The sequence below is a fragment of the Wyeomyia smithii genome, chromosome 2 (assembly GCF_029784165.1).
Source record: "Wyeomyia smithii strain HCP4-BCI-WySm-NY-G18 chromosome 2, ASM2978416v1, whole genome shotgun sequence".
In the NCBI taxonomy this organism is placed as follows: domain Eukaryota; kingdom Metazoa; phylum Arthropoda; class Insecta; order Diptera; family Culicidae; genus Wyeomyia; species Wyeomyia smithii.
Genome location: NC_073695.1, coordinates 118,667,535 through 118,689,625, shown reverse-complemented (window position 1 = coordinate 118,689,625; position 22,091 = coordinate 118,667,535). Strand labels below are relative to the sequence as shown.

The window sequence follows — 22,091 nt, the reverse complement described above, 5'->3', positions numbered from 1 at the left end:
TTTTGTTTTTAAAGACAAAACCGTAACATCATGCGGGAAATATTTTTTATTCACGCAGAGCATAAAATTCATGTCATCACTGAAGTCATATTCGAGGAATATGAAGCCGTCCAAATGCACTACAAGGTATCTAGTAATTTGTTTGTAGGAATAAATTTTACGCATCTTTTACGTACATCAAAATGTGGTTATATTTGCAGCCCACAAGGTTAAAGAGGTCACTTTTAGTCTTTCGTTTAGAAGGGCATAGCAGTTTCTGTCAAAACTAAAGCTCTGAAGCTCTATCTTACAGGCCAAATGTTCTATGCTACTCGACTTGTAAAAATTTTTAAGCGTTTTTTCGGATTTCTCTGTGTTAGAGGACTCCTCTTCGCACACCGTAGTGTATTTAAATGTGTTTTTTCAGATAGTTCATTGCTATCACTAGGCTGACGGGATATCATGCCTTATAGTGTGCAGACTTAGTGATCGATGTGTCAAGCAGAAAAAGTTGTAATTGCCTGAATTTTTAGTACTGTTTCAAAACACTCTGACTTCAAAGTCACCATAGGTTTCAAAATTGCCAGGTACCTTATCAAAAATATTTTAAACGTGTTACCAAAAAAGTATACTTTATCAATGAATGAATATAAAGTACATGGTTCGCTCTCGTTGAACACATAACTTAGAAATGTTACTCTTGTTTTAGGGGACACAAATTTTACAATGTCAAAAACAAGTTCAGATTATAGCATAAAAGTGATTCTGACTTTGCACTTGACGAATATACAAGGTAGAAGAAAAGAAAGGTTAGAAAGAACGAGAAATAAGAGAACCAAGATGATTACGAATAACTTAATTGAGTAAAGAGAAAACTATTTGTTTGTTGCATTACAACATTCCATTCTAACTGTTGATTGGTTGAAAGAAAAATAATTTAAGGTTTGTTCCAAAGAGGCCGTTCCCAAACCACGTAGTCATATATAGGGAGACGGGGAGGTTATCAAAAGACCACGAAAAATCACGTGGGGGGTGTGGGGGTTAACGAATAGACCACGTAGTCTTTTTTCTGACTTATAATTTTGTATTGCCACTAAGTCAAGACGAAGCTTTCGCAATTTTTTAATTAATAAATTTATTTGACACGACTAATTAATAGAGTTGTCAGCAATTAACTGTAATCAAATTTTTGAAACATATTTCAAATTTATCCGAACGAAGAATTTTTTTTTTTTTTTGTTTTAAACAGGCTTTGCCTTATATGGCATTTTCTTCTTTAGAATAATAGTTCTATTTTGCAATGCGTCGGGATTTGTGTTAATTTTCCTGGAAGTATATTTCAATACTCAACGACCGGTAAAACAAATCAACGTTTTGGTCTTAAAAACAATATATAAGACCTGGATGTTCGTGAACTGAAGGAAGAAAAAAAGATGTTTATATTTTGTTCGACATTCAAAAACTTTGTAATTTATTAAAAAAAAACCTAAGTTACAAATCCGATATCTAAAAACCACTAAAAGTAAGGTTTTACTTATTATCAACTAAATATTTTTCTAGATGATTTCTAGATGAGTATACAATTTACCGTAACTATAAGCGAAAAATTTATCGTAGATGATCAAACTACTTAAACAATTTTTTTTTATTTTGATAATCAACAACAAATTAAAAATCATTTTGAATTTTCAACAGAAAAACATATTTTAAATTACTTTCAGGTAAGGAAATTATTATATTTGTTAAAGACAATGAAATATTATTAAAAATTTAACAACCATTATCTATTTGTTATTTTGGTTGTGAGAAAATGATATTACTGAAAATTCTATTTACAATTTGCGCAATAACTAATAATCAGTTTTCTTGAACCTTAATTTTTTTTTATAAATTTTTCATACTTTATTGTACATATATTTGCAGAATAAGATCACAAAACAAAAGACCACGAAAAACCACGGGGGAGTAGGGGGGTATAAAAGGGATCAAAATATGACCACGTAGTTTAGGAATGGTCCCAAATGCATTTTATTATTTTTGGTCTCGCAGAAACTCACAGGGCATATTTTTTTAGGACAAAATTATTTTCTACAACCTTACCAGAGACACTAGTTATGCCAGTCAAACAAACCTATTTAGCTGGAAAAATAATTTTAATCTCCAATTGGACACTCTGTGGGTAATTAAAATATTTTTATAATCGAAACAGTTGGTTTGATTGGCATAGTGGCTTTGGCAAAGTTGTAGATAATAATATTGCCCTTCCAAAAATAAACATGTTGTAAATTTTTTTTTAAATATAACCTTTTTTTTGACTCCTTCATCGCTTCGATAATTTTTTTGTAATTTTTATACAAAAAAAAAAAGATTTTTGCAAAATAAGCTTTAATTTTAATGTTTCTTTTACAATGTAAAAAAATTAATTTTTTAGAGTTTTTTTTATCGGAAAGATAAAATTACTGTCTAAAACTTTTCCAGAGACGTCACACTGATCAAAAAACTTTTGGCTCTGAAAATATTTATAATCACAATAACCCTCCCAAAATAGCATTTTAAATAGCTTCTCAGCCTAAAGAAACGTTTATGCAAAGTTTAGGCCAAATCTAAAATGACAAAAAATATTGAAACTGGGATATTTTTTGTGGAACTGCTCAGTTAAGAAGTAATTTTAAGTTATATTAAAAAATGTGCAAAAATATTGAAAACTTAAAAGTTTACAGAATAGTTAACTTAAATTTTGTTTTCCTCGAATTGATAAAAATGTCACTTAGTCTAGTCTGACTAAACGGTGTTAAAAAAAAAATCAATAACACTGGTCGACAAAAGCGACAATAAAGTTGCCCTCCAAAGGTTTTACAGCTTTTTAACCATTCCTGTGAATTTTGCTGCTTTTAGAGAATGCAGAAATGCATCAGAAGGCCGCCGAGGAATTGCTTATCGGATTCGTCGCTTCGAGCTCAAGGACAACACTTGGATTTTGAATGATGAAAGTGCTATGAAAGAAGGATTACTATTTTAAACATAGTTGCATTCAAACCAAAAGAATCAGTTCAGAAGTTTATTAAATTATTATTTACAAAGACATTTCGAGTTTGACCTTTATATCATTTGTATCTATCGAGGTGCTATTACCTGCAATATAATCTGTATAAATGAATGCATCAAGATTTCAGTTTTTAACATTTTTGATTTTCTCGTCATTATCGGTTTATCGATATCGTTACTCTTCGTACTTCGTTAGCGTACGCTCCAACGTTACAAATCATTGTAATGCTATGTTTCAGAAACATTTATTTTATTTTTCGAAATTTCGCGAAATTTAGAGCCCAATTTCGTTTCGTATCGAGAACTCGAAATCCACCTTGATTTCGTTTCGACTAATTTGGCGAAACCGAAATTAAGGGTTAATTTCGTTTCGTTTCGTTTCGACACCAGAAAAGCCAGTTTCGCACACCCCTATTTCCCAGATTTCCCTATTCTTGCAAGAAAAGGCTGGAGAGGAACGTAGATCAGTTGGGATCGTAGAAGATTACGTTAACATTACAATAATTGAACATCAGTTTTGAAACTTTAGATTATGTTCAAATTGAAACGTTCAGTTTTAACCTTTACTTTGACGACATAAACGAAAATTTGAATCTGGTGTAAGGAGAGTTATCACGATGGTGGTTGAAATTTTACGAACGTGTGTGACAGGATCCGTTAAAATGACCCGTTAAAACACCAGTTAAAGAGAAAAAATCCAGTTCTTGAAAAAATTATTTCGGAATTTTCTTCTTCTTCACTTTTTTTCCTCAATTCGTTTAGAATGACTTATTGCTAGTCAAAAGGACCTTAGTAACCTTGAGAGACACTCTTTGTTTACTTTCTCTTTGATTAATAGTTAAGTTATCCACACATTTTATGATACTATTTGCATAGTAAGTTAAGCAATGTTATAATCTTTCAGTTTATGGTAAGAAATCGTTGAAAACTTTTATAATGAATAATTATGCTGTATCAACGAAACAGAGTGGAAGAGTAGAGAAACTCTATTGATACTTAGGTCCTTTTGAAAAGTAATGCTAGAAATGGTGAACATTGCATTGCAACCTGCTAGTTTTCACGTCTTTTGTAACAAACGCATGCTTATCTTTCTGTATCAACTATTCCCATTGTCGAATGAATAAGGATTCGGATCTTTTTTAGATTAAGTCCAGATGAGTAGCCCCTTATAGATATAGTAATTCTTATAGTTCGAAGTCGATTTCAATGTAAAAATTCTAAGCCCTTTCTGTTGTAATACTTGCATGTAACGTTTTGGGTTGGCGAAATGGAAGATTTCAAATGCGAATAGCTCTCACACAACTATACCGAATTCAATAATAATTATATCGTTGGATAGCTAAAACACACAAGCATTTTGTAAAATGATAATTATCACCATTATTTCTTTATTACATGATGAAAATTATGAAAAAGTTTAAAGGTCGAATTTTCCCATACACATTCCATACGATTGGCGCATTTCCCTAACGCAGATATCAAAAAGGTGGATAAAACGAGTCCAAGCGTTCGTTCAATGAATACATACATGGTACTTTGCTTCCAGCAGCTATGTGAGATTGCTCGTTATTTCAATTCCATCATTCAGTACTCGAAAGGCAAAGCGAACGGTTCTTTCAGGAGCAGCAGAAAGCGGGCGGTGACAAACATTTGTCGCTTATAAAATCGCACACCATCGAATTGAATTTCTTATTCGTTCATTGGCCGGCAAAGCGGACGGTTCTTCCTTAAGCAGCAGAAAGCGGGCGGTGGCAAATATCGGTTGATTATGGAAGCGCACACCATCGAATTGAATTTCTCATGCGTTCATTGACCGACAAAGCGGACGGTTCTTACTGGAGCAGCAGAAAGCGGGTGGTGGCAAATATTGGTCGCTTATAAAAGCGCATACCATCGAATTGAATTATTTTTTCGTTCATATGCCGGCATAGCGGACGGTTTTTTCTGGAGCATTCAACGAATCCATTTCTCAAGTAATAACAGTAGTGTGATAATTATTGATCTCTTGCTTGCCAATCAAGAGTCATGGCTTTCACAAAACTTCAAAAGAAAGAATCAAGAAATCTGGTAACATACCTTGTTTTATTCATTTCCCCACTTTCTTGAGCTTAAAATTCTACAGCTACTCATTTCACATTCACTCCCTCACCCTTCTCATTTTTGTTCTCCGTCTTCGAGCTTGCTGCCACCTATCCTTCTCGACGGGCTTTTGCGCTCCTCACCGGTCCAACGCTCCACCGGTTGGACTTGCTCGCGCGACTCTTCGCTTGCTCTAGGTTGCTCGGTCCTGAACGGGATTCTGAACGGATGACGACGTAAATTGAATAATAATAAAAACTGCTGCTGGGAGTCGATCTCCAATGGCCAAGCGCAACGAGTAACCGGCCGCCAATTGCTAATTCCCTCTGCGAAGCAACTGTGACGATACTACGGCAAAAGACAGCTCCAAGTTGCCTACCCTTTGGCAAGTATGTGGAAGATTTTGGTGTGCCTACGGATCGACCTTGGTTTGGTGCTGGTTCGTGTTTAATTCCGGAGGAACCATTCGCGAAGATTATCGTGCCTAAGACCGACAGCGCAGGATGCCGACAAAACCGTAACCAGGAACAAAAACCCTGCAACCAATCGGTTCTCCTCTGAGGGCCTTTTGTTCGCTTCTCGAATAGTTTGACGGGCAAAGATTATCCTTTGCGTTTGCCGCTGTTTCTTCCGTAATTTTCTGGCACACGATGCGCTGCAGCTTTTCAACCAACCTCGACGTTCCGGCACTACAATGCGAAAGAACTTTTGTCTGCTCTGCATTTAAATTATACTTTTGACAGCTCCTCTATCTCTGACAATTGCCGTACTGCCGATTTCCCAAAACTGTTTGGCAAACTCTCTTTACCGCCATGCGCATATTTGGCGAATCCGTTACCGACGAGTGCATATTTGGCGTATCCACAGTGAATCGATATTCTAACTGCGTACTGCAGTTGGCTATTTGAACGGATTATGGGTGACTTTCTTGTGGTGTTTGAATGGGTTGAGTTCATTGCGTTCTGAATTACTTTAAGCTCGGATTTTATTATTCTTTTGGCCTTGTACATACAAATACTTCAACTGTTACTGTAGGTATGCGGGGAAGTGGATTTTACATCAACCGAATAGGTAAAATGCTTCGTATTATGTGTGCGTGTCTTTCTGCTGACCACCAGCTAAATTTATTATACCATTCGTAGTCCCACGACAAACCTGCGTTTGTGCACTTAGGCACCCCTCATACTTTTTTATTCTAGTAAATTTTCCGTCGACATATTTTCTGACACTCTTAGAAACTCAGAGATCTCCAGGTATTACCTTAATCACGAACGAATCACAAAAAAAAAAACGTTTCGGTACTAGTAGGACATACAATAAAAAAATTTTCTCAAAAAAAAAAAAAAACTCACGGATATCGGCTGGAGTTGAACTCAGACTAGTTGGGATTATAGAGAATTACTAACATTACAGTTACCACACAATCACAGTGAAACTCCAGTGTTTCTCGCAAGATAATATTTTTGAATAAAAACGCCTTTTTTCCAAGGTTGCGTGAAAATCTGCTCGCAGGCACCGGAGAAGGGAACTCAGGGAGTGAGGTTGAATTTATGGGGAGTGGTGTTGGGACTATTGAACTCTGCCGAAGCATCTACTTGGCCCGCTTCGAACCCACTCAAACCTCTTTAGTATCCAACCCTTATTTTCCCAGAACGACGGTTAAGTATTACGTCGGGGAGTGGTCTTTTATGCTTGATGCAGCCTCTTCACTCTTATACCAACGTCCAACCACCTGGAGACTGGCAGTTAGCTACTTCTGGCTCTGGAATGCTAGTGGTCGACCCGCCACACACGTTGTAGCTTCAGGACAATCTTAGAATCTTAGAGGCGGTTGCACAAACCGCGCTTTAGATGTCTGGTTCCTCAAACATCTTTCGCTTCCGAACTAGGTTGCCCGAGAGAAACCTTTCTATTTTCTTGCGTTTTTGGCAAGCTATTGGTTATTGGATACTCAGTCTTGAAAAAAAGGACACGACAATCTCGTCGAATTGCCGGCCGTTTTGGCTGTTTTCAGTGGCCTTTTCAAAAGAAATTTAGGAAAAAAGGTCACCTTTTGATTTGGCCGAAACGCGGGTAATTTGACTAGATTGTCGTATGCTTATTAAAAAAAAACTGAGAAAGTCAAACGATAAGAAATACCTGCATAACAATTACCAGTAATTGGTATACCGTCTGCCGGGGTGAGATTATGCCAAAAAAGGATACGTTTTTGTTCCTTAGCTTGTAATGCACACATTCAGGCAATGAGTTTGATCAAAATCACGCCAATCCACACTTAAATGTTTAGTTAACGACTGCCGCAAATATGGTTAAGTCACAATGTACTATAATTTTGCTAAAATTTAATGAACTTTGGCCTTATCTCACCCCTTCTATGGCCAAAAACAAAAAGTTGAATTTAATACTTGTTAAATGAACAGTAGCGTATCTACAAATAATTCACATGAATAACATGATAAAACAGTAAGTATAGGGACGACCATAAACAACGTGAACTATTAAGGGGCTGAAGGGGGTCGACCAGAAACTACGTTTCATATGAATTATAGAAAAATGTATGACTGGATAAAATCGATATCTGGAGTAACCAGTTATGAGAACGTGGCTTATAGACAGTATTCTATACACATAGTGGCGTCTCCAGGTAGCTTAGAAAGGAAATACGTTAGGACATAGGGCCTGAGAAGACTTTTCGTTTAAATTATTATGTGTCATTGACCATTGTGTATTCCATTGGAGATCTCAAAACCGCTTGAAACGTACCCACAACCCTTCTTCCTCGCTGAAAAAGTCATCAGTTTATATAGAATAGGTGTACAAAATTTTGTTACATTCCATAAGTAATATTAGTCATTGTAAATTTCCATCTAACAGTTGTTAGCTTACTGTTCTCAAGCTTTTAGTCATTATTTCAAATAATACCATAGCTAGATAACATACCCTATATAAAAAATGCAAATGTTATGGTGTATACTGATATAATTTTGTCGTGAATATGAATTCCGCACACTGTACCGTTCATTATAACTTGGCACAATCTCACCCCAAAAGGGCTCGAAAAGTGTGCAGTTTAGAAAAACATTATTTTCTGAGCCAACACAGATTCAATGCATAATGTTTCCTCAACACATTCAAGACGACATCCTAACGTACCAACTGAGCAGTGAGTTGATGTGATTTCTTGATCGGGTTGGTTTGCCTGAGACATTTTGGGATAACGTTATTTACGCACGTTTTTCACCCTGTACTCTGACACATTCTTTAAGTGAAACAGTTCACTGATATTATCTATATTCCATTCGAAGTTGTGAATAAATATGTCATGAATCATAAAGTATTGAATTTGAGGTATTAGGTTCTAGAAATCTCAAGTAATTTAACATACAAACATTTCCCGTTTTGGCTCAATCTCACCCCCGTGGCTTAATCTCACCCCGGCAGACGGTACGATAAAACATTACGAGGCATTTCATCTCTGATCTGAGTTACGGTACTTCTACCTAGTCAGCAGTATGGCGTACAGGTGAGAGGCGACGGTTGTCCGACTTTTCCTAGAAAACCATTCCCCAGAAAATAAAGTATCGAAGGATTTTCCCCAGAATGAACCATTCTCCAGAATACCAAATCCCCGAATATACTAGTTACCAGAGTTCTAAACCCCTGAAAGTACTAGTTACCAGAAACCGTTTCCCAGAATGCACCAATGCCCAGAAAACTATTCTCCAGCATCACCGTTACCAGAAAAAAAATATTAGTATTCAGTTCTTATATTGTTAACATTCTAAATTATTTTACATTTTCAATTAACACTTGCGTACCTGACCCTTCCAGAGCCGAAAACATGAAAACTGATCGAACCTTTTCAAAAGATCACAAATTTATCATAGTTTTCGGGACAGTAGGGGACATTTGTTCCGGATTTATCGAGGGGAACGGTGGGGTAAGTACCCTTGGGTTAGTAACGGAAAGCTGAAACTCAAAAGGCTGAAACTCGAAAGGCTGAAAAGTATGTATCATAAACGAAATGCTGGATGCACAAAATGCTGACTTCACAAAAGGCTGAATGTGCGAAAGGCTGAATCATGCAAGGCTGAAAGTTTTGTAATTTGAATCAGAATTGAAAATTTTGGACTCTATTGAATTCATAATTTTCCTAAGGTGACAAAGTATAATTTTTTTGGTCGCACCTTGATAAACCAAAAATAATCTGTTCTAGTAACATGCTTTTGAGGCAAATAAAGAATTAATGGCAATGGAATAGATTAAGGAAGAAGTGAAAACCTGCCACAAAAGTGTAAAATAACAAGTTTTTTTCATTGAACATACTGATTGAAAACCATACCAATGTGGTTCTGCGTTTAATCGACGGCCTAGTCTCCAAACCTCACCACCCCTAGACAATCTACCACTTCGTATACCATACCCATAGGTATTCGTATTCTCGTATCCATAGGTATTATACCTGATGCGGCTCTGCCGCATAATCGAGGGCAAGGGACTGTGACGGCCACCAAGGCCGGCACTGCTCCCGCAGCCCGAGTTGGCCGCCGACCCGCCGTCGGAAGCGGCGGCCACGTGCACTTAAATAACTGATCTGTTGGATTTCCTAGGTCTATTCCAAACATAGGGGTGATCCCCTAGCTTACGTCCGAACGAGCGGTAGCGAGTAAGGACAGCATTCACCCCGGACAATCGAGTTGGCCAAAGGCCACGAGTGTGTTGCATTATATATAGTTTTTAATATAAACTTATATTTACATGCAGAAATTGGGCTATTTCATAGGTAAACATCGCATGAAAATATACCGACGTTGGCGACAGTCTGATAGTCAATACAAATAATTCACACAAACGTTGAAATCGAAAATAAGAAGCTTTTTGAATTTTCAGCCTTTTGTGATTCAGCCTTTCGTGTTTTTCAGCCTTTTGTAGTTTTTAGCCTTTCGTGATTTCAGCCTTTCGAGTTTCAGTTTGAGTTTCAGCCTTTCGTAGTAGACCCGTACCTTTTCAGAGACATAGGCTAATTTAAAAACGGTAGCGAAACCTTGCTTCAACATATCAAGCTTTAGGTTTTTGCAAAACAACACTATTAACGATTGGTATTCCGCCACTTTGTTTTAATTAGATAGTCGGATTCCCTCAGCCGCGCCAGTTCTGAATTGACTGTTTATCGATGACTGCAGCCCAAGCCGGAAAGCGTATGAACTCTGGCACGACGGGCGAGCGAGCACACCGCACGCCCGCGCGAGCGGATGAACGGGCGGCCCACTCCACCACACGGCCGTACGCCCCGGAGTGCGTTGAGGCAGAAGCGCCGGCAAGTCCACGGCGCAACACCCGCATGAACTGGGAGCACGCGCAGACCCGCGACCCGGCAGCCTCGTAGCCTGAGTCATCCCAGTCTTCAGAGCCAATCCTTATCCCGAAGTTACGGATCTAAATTGCCGACTTCCCTTACCTACATTGATCTATCGACTAAAGACTCTAAACCTTGGAGACCTGCTGCGGATTCGGTACAAGCTGTTGAGAGTTTGCGTGCCCCAGTCTTTGATTTTCAAGGTTTAAGAAGAGAATATCGACACAGCATTTTAATATCATGCTCTACCAGCCTGTCCAACCATATCTCTCTATGAAAGACTTCCATGGCTAGTATAACTGTTAAACAGAAAAGAAAACTCTTCCGATATCTCTTGTTGGCTTCTCGGAGGAAAGGATTCATGTTGCCATGATTACAAAGGCGCTACAGTTTCCGGTGTGCACGCCAATGCAAACGTATACTCAACAAGCTCCGGAATTGTAACCGGGTTCCCTTTCGCTCGTTTAATATATACTAGTGGATGTTGCATCAACCCAGGAAAACGAACGAACCTATACAGAGATAATTTCAGCAGGGGGGCTGTTCCCAATGTAAACTAGATTAACCGAACTAAGATAAGAAGGGGTATTTTAGATTTCTGGTCAAGGAGCCTCAGAAATCAATTCGCTACTGTGGTTTTGTGGTCGACTTGTGATGTTCCTTCAGCCAAAAACGATTACTGAAAGTTCTCTGATTTTATGACTAGGGCCTGGTGTCAAGCGCTTACTTATTTACTCCATGAAAGAACAAATGTATTAGTTGACAATAAGTTGATTCAAATGATAGAATCGCAAAACACAAAACTTTTCAGGCTTTCAGCTCGATTTTCAGTTTTCTATGATTAAGCACATATTTTATACACACTTAGATTTTATTGCCAAGAATTCAACAGCTGATAAATTCAGCGAAATCTTCTACAAGTTTTCGGCAGAATTTTTCAAGAATCTTGGCAAACAAAATGTCAATACATGCTGGTTTAAGGGGTTGTATACCTTTTATCGTTTTCAAAAAACCGAAAAAAATTTTATTACATTATCTTTAAATACAACATCTTGAGAATATTTACACAAATTTTCATAAAGATATGAGCAATAGGTAAAAAGTAAGAGCGATTTGCAACGCGCCTCGCTACGGCCGCATAAGCTAAACTTGAATCTTTCTATCTCGGAATAGTTTTTTTTCCGGAAAATGACTTTGCCGTGATCCTGATTGCGGGAAAACTACTAAACCGATTTCCTTCATCTTTTTTTTTTTAATTTTCATTATAAAATTCGCCGGTCCTTGAACGATCGCTTTTTGAAACATACAGTTACATTTTACCGCAAAAAAATTTTAATGCAATTTTTTGCGCTCAAAACGCGCATTTTTTGGGAAAAACGTTCCCGTTTGCACTGAAAACAAAATACTCATAGAAGCGATCGTTCAAGGACCCGGCACACTTCTAAACTAATGAAATAATATGAGTTTTTTGATTTCGGTTGATCCGCTGAGTCTCTATCAAGATCACCGCAAGCCTCTGCAAAAAATAGCGTTTCGGGGAAACGGCCATTACTCCAGTAATAATTGGTATATCTCAAAACCAAACGTAATTTCTTGTTATTGATAAACTGTACTTTCAGAAAAATACCCCTGTGATGCAATGAAAATGGTGCTATGCACTTGAAAATAAATTTAAACTTCCCTCATTTTTCTCGACCAAAAGGTATATAACCCCTTAAGGTAAATCGATATATTTGCTGAATGTTCGTCGAAATATATTGCTGACATTCGTTAAAAATTTCGCCGAGCTCAATCAGCTGTTGGGAAGTTTGCCGAGATAAATTAAGTGTGTATACATTTCAGATATACAAAAACTCAGTTTTAACAGATTTTGCATGTTGAAAAAATAAGAATGCGTATTTCTTCGTTTCAGGATAACAGTTTTCTGGAAAACGGTATTTTCTGGGAAATAGTTTTCTGGGCATTGGTTCATTCCGGATAATAACTTTCTGGGGATAAGTACTTTCTGGGTAGCAGTTTTCTGGTGATTGGTACATTCTGGGATTTTGTTTTCTGAGGAAAAAGCTTCGGCGTTTTATTTTCTGGGGAATGGTTTTCGAGGAATTGTTATACAATCAGAGGCGACATAGAACTCACCGTTATAGCGCCTGTCACACCAAAACGAATAACGGCACTGCAAAATTAAGCAGCTCACCCGTTTTGATGTTGACAGTTGCCTCAACGGTGAGTGTCTTGGCGCCTCTCTGGTGTATAGGCTGACTACTTCTACCATTTGTTGGCTCAAAAGCGTTGTCATTCTACTGTAGACAATATTGCATATAATTTTTGCATTTTCATTTGTCAATGACTTTTACATCGTCCTCGCATTCTTATGATTGTATCTCATTATTTCTTCTCTTTTATCTTTCGGTAATAGGTTTTACAACAATTAGAAACTGCCCGGAACGCTCAGCAACAGCTTTTGAATATGTGGCAACATCGGAAGACTACATTGGATCAATGCTTTCAGTTGCGATTATTCGAACAGGACTGCGAACGCATGTTCAATTGGTTTCTACATAATCGGGATGTATTTCAACAAACATACATCGAGATTGGACATAATCACAAGCAAGCAAACAAAGTGCAAGAGGATCACCAGGAACGCTTTGTAATGCCTTCGCGAAACGTTCCAGATAACACTAGCAGGATATTGGTTGTTGCTGGAAAACTCATCGAGAGTAATCACTACGCAGCGCAACATATTCGTACATTAGCGACCAGGTTGGACAAAACATGCAAAGACTTTATGACCATGCTGGACGAACGGACAGCAGTGTTATCGCTTTCGGTAGTGTTTCATCACAAGGCTGAACAGTACACCGAAAGCGTTAGTAGTTGGGCAGCAGCGTGTGAAGCAACTATTCCAACTCCAACTAGCGTTGAAAGTCTGGAAACAGCGATTCGAACCCATCAGTCATTGTATGAAGCAATGTGTCAAGCGTACACAGAGGTTCATTCAACTAGCAAAAAACTCTTGTATCAACTTGATCATCTTGTGCAAGTCTGCAATCAACCGCCTGCAGTTAACACACGAAGAAATGTAAGAATTTTAAAACTACTCTTATTTATTTTATTTTGTGCAATATATTTTCTTAGTATGGTGAAATAATTATAATGCATAGATATAACATACTCACAATTGGAATTTTATTTAGGCTTCTTTCAACAATCTACAAGTTCAGTATTAATAATATATTGCCAAGATTTTTCTTGAATCAATGCGTAAATTTAAACATGATTGGAAATGATACTTGAAATAAATAAAAACTATTTACCTATTTTCTAGGATAATACTCAATTCAACGGAGGTAACCCGGCTGCTGACTACAGCAGAGGTGCATCTCACGTACTGACTGTTATCCATCAAATTCTTGGACATCACCAGCAACTAGAAATTAAATGGCACGCTGGTAAACTCAGGCTTCATCAGAAACTAGCTCTTCGATTGTTTCAAGAGGATGTAAAACAAGTACTTGATTGGTTACAAAATCATGGCGACGTATTTCTTCGAAAAAATCGAGGCATTGGTAAAAGTTTACAAAAGGCTCGTATTTACCAGACTAGCCATGAGCATTTTGAGAATGTGGCTCAAAACACATATCGAAATGCAGAAAAATTGCTTGCAGCTGCAAAAGAACTGGCACGTTCTGGTGAAGTAGCTCCCCAGGAAATATACTCGGTTGTAAGAGAGCTAGAAACTAACGTGGCTTCGTTTGCGGAACGTGTTGAACAAAGACGGAGGCGATTAGATTTGGCGGTATTGTTTTATACGAATGAAAAGAAAATTTCTGCATGGTTAGAACAGTTACATGCGGAAGTGTCTAACGAAGAGTCCATGGAATTAGCGAATGAACACTTGGACGGAACAGAACGAATGCTCGAACAATGTAAGGAGCAGGAAGAGAATACCCTTAAAACCTGCATACAAGCTATTGCTCAAGGGGAAGCTCTTCTGCAAGAACTGGGTGCTATTGAGGAGGACGATTCTGCCGGGTCATTAACTGCCGTTCAAAATGCTTTGGATCGTATTCAAAAAAATCGTTTGGATTTGGAAAATCTTTGGCAGACACGAAAAATGAAAATTGATATGTATCTCCGACTAAGAATGTTCGAACGAGATGCATTGGAAGTTTGTTCTCAGTTAGAGATGTGGGCAGAAGAATTGCAGCACACCGATGTGTCGTGCGATTTCCAAAAAACAGAACAAGTTTTAAGGCTTCATAATGAATCAGTTAGTCAAATGCAAACCACTACCTACCAAATGATAAATACTGGACAAGAATTGATGCAACTGTTCGAATCTTCCGGAGTATTATTAATGGCTGATCCGCATACAACAGCTCAGACTAGGGTTCAGTATTTGCTAGAATTTCTGCATGAGCGAGAACTAGACCTTGAGGATCTAGCCGAGGCAAAACGAATTAAGTTGGAACAGTCAATGCAGTTGTGTCACTTCCAAAACGATGCAAACCAAGTAATTTCTTGGATCCGCAATGGTGAGGCCATGTTGATGGCAAATTTTTCGATTCCAAACAGCTACCAAGAAGCAGAACAACTAAGGAAACAACACGATCAGTTCCAAGTAAGTTTATCAAAATACTTCTAAGTTATTTTAATTCCTTGTTTAAAAAATGTTCTACGCGTTTAAAACGTTATCAAGTGTCACCTCATTTACACGCTCAAAATAATAAACTTGTGCTAAAATAAATTCATGTAAAAACATTTGGAATAAATTCAATTTCAGGTCGCCATCGAACGAACTCATACGTCCGCAGTACAAGTGAAGTATCGTGCTGATGCACTTATGAATGCTAATCATTATGATCCGCAAAGTATAAAAGATATTGCAGATGAAGTCACTAAAAAGTGGCAAAAACTAGTCACATGTGCCGAGGAACGTCATAAGCTTGTAACGGCCTCGTTAAACTTTTTCAAAACAGCAGAACAAGTCTGTAGTGTTTTGGATAGTTTAGAAAAAGAGTACCGCAGGGAAGAAGATTGGTGTGGAGGAGGAGGCTCCACTGATAAGGGACAGCAAATTGTACAGTTAATCTCGAAACATCAAGAGCAGAAAGAAGCTTTTCTTAAAGCATGTACATTGGCCCGGCGGACAGCGGAAACATTCCTAAAATATGCGGCTCGTTCTCTGCAGTTTTATCATATTAAGAGCACTGTTAATAGCGAATCACGCGTGAAGGCAATTTTAGATAAACTGTTAACTCAAGAAACGCAGGTTTTAGAGTATTGGACTCAACGAAAGAAGCGACTGGATCAATGTCAGCAATTTGTTTTATTCGAACGATCAGCCAAACAAGCGATCGAATGGATCCATGACACTGGTGAAGCCTATTTGTCATCAAGAAACAATAAGCTCTGTAGTAGTCGTGAAGAAACAGAGGTACTCCTACGGGAGCATAATGAGTTTAAGGGAACTGCTAAGGAAACACGCGAACGCGTCAAACTGCTTATTCAATTGGCAGACTCCCTGGTGGAGAAAGGTCACGCGCATGCTAGTTCAATAAAGCAATGGGTAGCTACGGTTGATAATCGCTATAAAGACTTTAGCAGTCGTATGGAAATTTATCGGACTAATTTGGAGAAATCGTTAGGCCTACCTGGTATTCAGCAACAAGATGACAATAATAGTATTAGTAGTAGTAATAACAGTAGCAACAGTAGTCTTAACTGTAAGTCCATTTCCTCTTCGATGACGTCCGTGTCTACTGCATCGACAAGCGGTGTATCGTCTGCTTCTTCCACCACGGCCAATACTTCAGTACTCGAATACCGTCACTCAGATCCATCACTAGAAACTAAACTTAATGCAGCAGCTGCTAGCGCCGTATCAGTTGGGGTTCCTAAGGAGATGAATGAGGAAAAACGGAAATCTGCTCGAAAAAAAGAATTTATTATGGCAGAACTATTACAAACTGAACGGACATACGTGAAGGATCTGGAAACATGCATTAATGTTTTTGTTAGTGAGCTAAAAAGTGGCGTGAATGTTCCTCCTAACCTTGTTGGCAAGGAGCATATTCTATTCAGTAATATTGTAGACATTCACCAGTTCCACGAGAAAATTTTCTTGAAAGAGCTGGAGAAATATGAAACAATGCCAGAAGATGTAGGCCATTGCTTCGTTACATGGGCAGCGAAATTTGATATGTATGTTTTTTACTGCCAGAATAAACCACAATCTAACGATTATATGGTACAGTACGGTGGAACATATTTCGAAGAAGTTCAACGGAAACACAAGCTCGAACATTCGCTACCTGCTTTTCTGATTAAACCGGTACAGCGAATTACGAAATACCAACTGTTATTAAAGGATTTACAATCTTGTTGCGATGAAGGGCAGGGTGAAATTAAAGATGGCCTTGAAGTGATGTTGAACGTACCAAAGAAGGCCAACGACGTAATGCACCTGTCGCTGCTGGAAGGGTGTGATATTCCGATTGATAATCTGGGTGATGTTGTGCTGCAAGATTCGTTTTTGGTATGGGATAACAAGCAAATTCTCATAAAGAAAGGACGAGAGAGGCATGTTTTCCTATTTGAGTTGTATATACTGTTCTCCAAAGAAGTCAAAGATACCAGTGGAACAGTAAAATACATTTACAAGAGCAAGTTGTTAACGTCTGGTGAGTATAGTTTTCTTATATCTATATCACATGACTTACGCGTAAAAAACAATTACTGTGAAATCCATTATTATATGTGTATGCTTGTATGCAATCGTAACAAACTTGAAACGAATCATGTGATCACTATTATAGGCCGATACGAATTAACAGTGCTGCGAAATCCTGGAAAGTCAGGGAAGGCCAAAGAAATCTATTTTCGATCAGGGAAATCAGAGAATATCAGGAAAAACTGAAAAACATTTAGGGAAAATGAAATTTTTCAGCATAAAAGTTCTATTTGGTTTCATATCCGATTTACTACTTGAAAATATGAAAATATAATATATTTTTTGAGTCAATTTCTATTGAGGCAATGATTTATTGAGAACCTTTACGACATACGGCAACAAAGAGCTGTTTTCACATTTTCACATGCAACAAGAAGCAAAAGCTGGTGCATTAAGGCAGGCTTAGATCGAATCTCTAAGGTTTAATATGTTTTTGTAGTGATTTTGCTGCATCGAGATTCAATTTATTCGGAATTTACCTGTTAAATCCAAATCTGGTTTTCATCAACTATGTAGCACTGAACATGCATAACACAGCTTGGAAATGAAGAATGTTTTAAAATGAAATTATGTCATAACAGCACTTGTACTTCGTAGTGAAATAGGATGTAATCAATATCTATTTCTTGCAGATTTTGGTGTCACCGAACATATTGAAGGAGACGAATGTAAATTCGCCATTTGGACCGGCCGCGCACCCATGTTATCCGATTACCGAATCGTATTGAAAGCAACTAGTCTTGAAACGAAACAGATGTGGGTTAAGCGACTACGTGAAGTAATACAAGAAACATATTTTTCTGGTACTTCGTTCTCGCTGCTAAAGTCTCCAGCAAAGGTAGGCAGTAAACAGTTAGGCCAGCGTCTCTCGAAAGATATTGACGATACTCTGAACGATAACGATCAAGACGGAAGCTCCTTGGCTAGTTTTGGCTCGGGAAATACCACCGACAGTGAAAAGGTTAGTAGCTATTTATTTAAGCCTTTTTTGCAGCATGATAAACATACCATTGGTCATAATCATGATCAGTAAGCAAAAAAATCAGATTGATGTCATGGTTTCCCGACAGAGTGCACACTTAAAACTTTTTGCCGGGTCTCGGTAACTTATTGCCGAGAACGGCACCACTGAGTGCTCGGTTAAAAAAATAATGACAGCTGTCACATTATATCGTAAATCTCGGTTCTTCCAACTGAAATTTCGGCACAAAATATCCGAAATCTCGACAGTATCGGCTCTTCTGAAGACTGTAAAGTGCTATGCTGCCGGTACTCGCATAACTGTCCCATACTGATTTTGGTCACTTTTGAGTTATCATCGGGAATCGACTTAATTGTTATCATATTTTCTGGAAAAAAACTAAAATTGATACTTTTGTATGGAAAAACATGGAAAAAATACCAAGTTGTTTTTGTCCCATATTGAAAGTACCCGCATTACAGTCCCACTGCATAGTGGTACAAACTGCAAACATATAATTTTGCTCCAGATTAGTGTATAGCGGGTTTTTTTTTCTTCATCTATAGTTTATTTGACACGGCACAAATACAATTCAATGTTTAACGGCGCCAATTATATCTGGTAGCTTACTTTCTAAAGTATCTTAATAACTAAAAGCAAATTTTTTATCCTCGCTGCCGACTACGAGCTGAAACTAAATCTAACTTAAAGCTAGAATATTTTGCATTAAAAGCACAGGTTTGCTGTTTGATGGTTTTCATTGCCATAGGTAAGCAGCATATTAAATTTGTTCCGCTGCTGGGCCAAGATATTATGGACTGGCATATTGGGTTGTTTTCATCGGGCCTTGAGAGTATCGTGCGGGTCTGATTGCTGTTTCCGGATACGGGGTCTTAACGTGTTCTTGTCGTTTGGTTGGATGTAGGCGGAAGGGGATAGGACTAAACTGGGGCGTGGATGGATTTCAGGAAAACGTATATAAGGGACATGTAGGATAGGTCAGGGCTCGCCAAGACATCACGAACAGGAACCGCCGGCTGCCTACCTTCGGCCTGCAGGGAAGCTATTAATCTAGACCTGGCGTCACGGTGTACAGGGCATGACCAAACAACGTGCTCTATGTCGTGATAACCTTCACCACAGGCACAGATACCACTCTCCCCGAGCCCAACACGACGGAGATGCGCGTCAAATCTATAGTGATTGGACATAAGCCGGGACATCACGCAAATGAAATCCCGACCTACATCCAACCCCTTGAACCACGGGTTCGTCGATACCTTGGGGATTATGGAATGTAACCACCTTCCCAATTCCCCTCTGGTCCAAGCATTTTGCCAACTGATGATCGTATTCTGACGTACAAATGCGAAAAATTCATTAAAGGCAATTGGTCTTACATAAATATCACCGTTTGTTGCGCCCACCTTAGCCAGAGTCCGCTTTCTCATTACCCGGTATCGAGCAGTGAGAAGGGACCCACGCTAAGGTAATCTGAGTAGATTTTTCGGATAAAGCACTCAGATGTTCCCGTATTTTCCCCAGGAAATACGGAGAGTGCTTAACATCTTTCATCGATCGGAGAGCCTCAATGGAACTGAGACTGTCCGTAAAGATGAAATAATGGTCCGTGGGCATTTTTTCGATAATCCCTAGGGTGTACTGAATTGCAGCTAATTCTGCGACGTAAATAGAAGCAGGATTATCGAGCTTATGGGAGACGGTTAAATTGTTATTGAAGATACCGAAGCCAGTGGACCCATCAAGAAGTGATCCGTCAGTGTAGTACATATTGTCGCAGTTGATGTTTCGATATTTATTGGAAAAAATTTTAGGGATCTGCTGCACGCGTAAATGATCCGGGATTCCACGAGTTTCTTCTATCATGGATGTATCGAAAAACACAGTAGAATCAGAAGTATTTGATAAGTCGACACGATTTGGAATATTCGAAGAAGGGTTAATATTTTGGGACATGTGATTGAAATACAATGTCATAAAACGGGTTTGAGAATTAAGTTCGATGACCCTTTCAAAATTTTCAATCACGGGACGGTTCAAGACCTCACATTTGATTAGAATACGAGAAGACAGGCTCCAGAAGCGGGTTTTCAATGGTAGTACTCCAGCTAAGATCTCCAAACTCATCGTATGGGTCGATTGCATGCAACCCAAGGCGATACGCAAACAACGATATTGTATTCGCTCCAGTTTGATCAAATGTGTGTTTGCTGCGGAGCGGAAGCAGAAACACCCGTACTCAATGACAGACAATATCGTTGTTTGGTAAAGCCTTATAAGGTCTCCTGGGTGGGCTCCCCACCATTGTCCGGTTATTGTACGAAGAAAATTCACTCTTTGTTGACATTTTTTCATCAGATACCTCACGTGACAACCCCAGGTGCTTTTAGAGTCGAACCAGACACCAAGATATTTGTGTACCAAAACCTGAGAAATCGTTTTACCCATTAATTGTGTTTGAAGCTGAGCAGGTTCATGCTTCCTAGAAAAAATTACTATCTCAGTCTTCTCCGGAGAGAATTCGATACCTAGCTGTAAAGCCCAAGCAGACAAATTGTCCAAGGTATCTTGCAATGGTCCTTGCAAATCGGCAGCTTTGGCTCCTGTAACAGAGATTACACTGTCGTCTGCAAGTTGTCTCATCGTGCATGAATTTGCCAGGCATTCGTCGATGTCATTTACATAAAAGTTGTAAAGAAGGGGGCTTAAACATGAGCCCTGGGGAAGACCCATGTAGCTAATGCGAAAAGTTGCCAAATCGCCGTGCGTAAAATGCATGTGCTTTTCGGACAACAAATTGTGCAAAAAATTGTTCAAAATTGGAGAAAATCCTTGTCGGTGAAGTTTACCCGAAAGAATGTCAATAGAAACGGAATCAAAAGCCCCCTTAATGTCCAAGAACGCAGACGCCATTTGTTCTTTGCGAGCATACGCCAGCTGAATATCTGTTGAAAGCAACGCAAGACAATCATTCGTCCCTTTGGCACGGCGGAAGCCAAATTGAGTATCTGATAGTAGACCATTTGATTCGACCCAATGGTCTAAACGACGGAGTATCATTTTTTCCATCAATTTCCGGATACAGGATAGCATTGCAATCGGCCTATAAGAGTTGTGATCAGAAGCTGGTTTCCCTGGTTTTTGGATGGCGATCACCTTCACTTGCCTCCAATCCTGCGGTACAATGTTTTGCTCCAGGAACTTATTGAACAAGTTCAACAAGCGCCTCTTGGCATTGCCGGGTAGATTCTTCAACAAGTTGAATTTGATTCTATCTAACCCAGGCGCGTTATCGTTACAGGACAGGAGGGCAACTGAAAATTCTGCCATCGTAAAAGGTGATTCTATCGCGTCGTGGCCCGGAGACGCATCGCGAACAATGTTTTGCTCAGGAACAGAGTCCGGACATACTTTCCTGGCAAAATCAAATATCCACCGACTTGAAGACTCCTCGCTTTCGTTGACCGTTACGCGATTCCGCATTCTTCGGGCTGTGTTCCAAAGAGTGCTCATCGATGTCTCCCTCGACGTCTCGTTCACGAACCGACGCCAATATCCGCGTTTCTTTGCTTTAGCCAAACTTTTAAGCTTGGTATTAAGCTCCGAATACCGTAAATAGTCGCCAGGTATACCTCCCTTCTGGTAGGCCTTAAACGCGTCGGATCTTTGCGTGTAGACATCGGAGCACTCTTGGTCCCACCACGGAGTGGGAGGCCGTTCTTTGATCGTTACGCCGGGATATTTCTTCGTTTGGGCTTGCAACGCGGCGTCGAGAATCAAGCCCGCGAGGAGGTTGTATTCTTCAAGTGGTGGATGATGTTGAATCGACTCGACCGCTTTTGAAATCATTTCCTCGTATAACTTCCAATCGACATTCCGTGTGAGGTCATACGGAATGTCAATTGGTCGCATGC

General features: G+C 39.0%; 1 protein-coding gene across 7 annotated transcripts in view; it reads left to right on the top strand.

Annotated features, from left to right (window-relative positions):
* The window catches only part of LOC129725903 (triple functional domain protein), a 171,342-nt gene that overhangs the window by 36,767 nt on the left and 112,484 nt on the right, over positions 1-22,091 (top strand). For all 7 annotated transcript variants that reach the window (XM_055682317.1, XM_055682320.1, XM_055682318.1 and 4 more), the window contains 4 exons: positions 12,876-13,541; positions 13,788-15,083; positions 15,246-17,145; positions 17,828-18,156. In XM_055682317.1, coding sequence (XP_055538292.1) covers positions 12,876-13,541; positions 13,788-15,083; positions 15,246-17,145; positions 17,828-18,156 — 4,191 coding nt within the window. The remainder of the gene's footprint in view (positions 1-12,875; positions 13,542-13,787; positions 15,084-15,245; positions 17,146-17,827; positions 18,157-22,091) is intronic.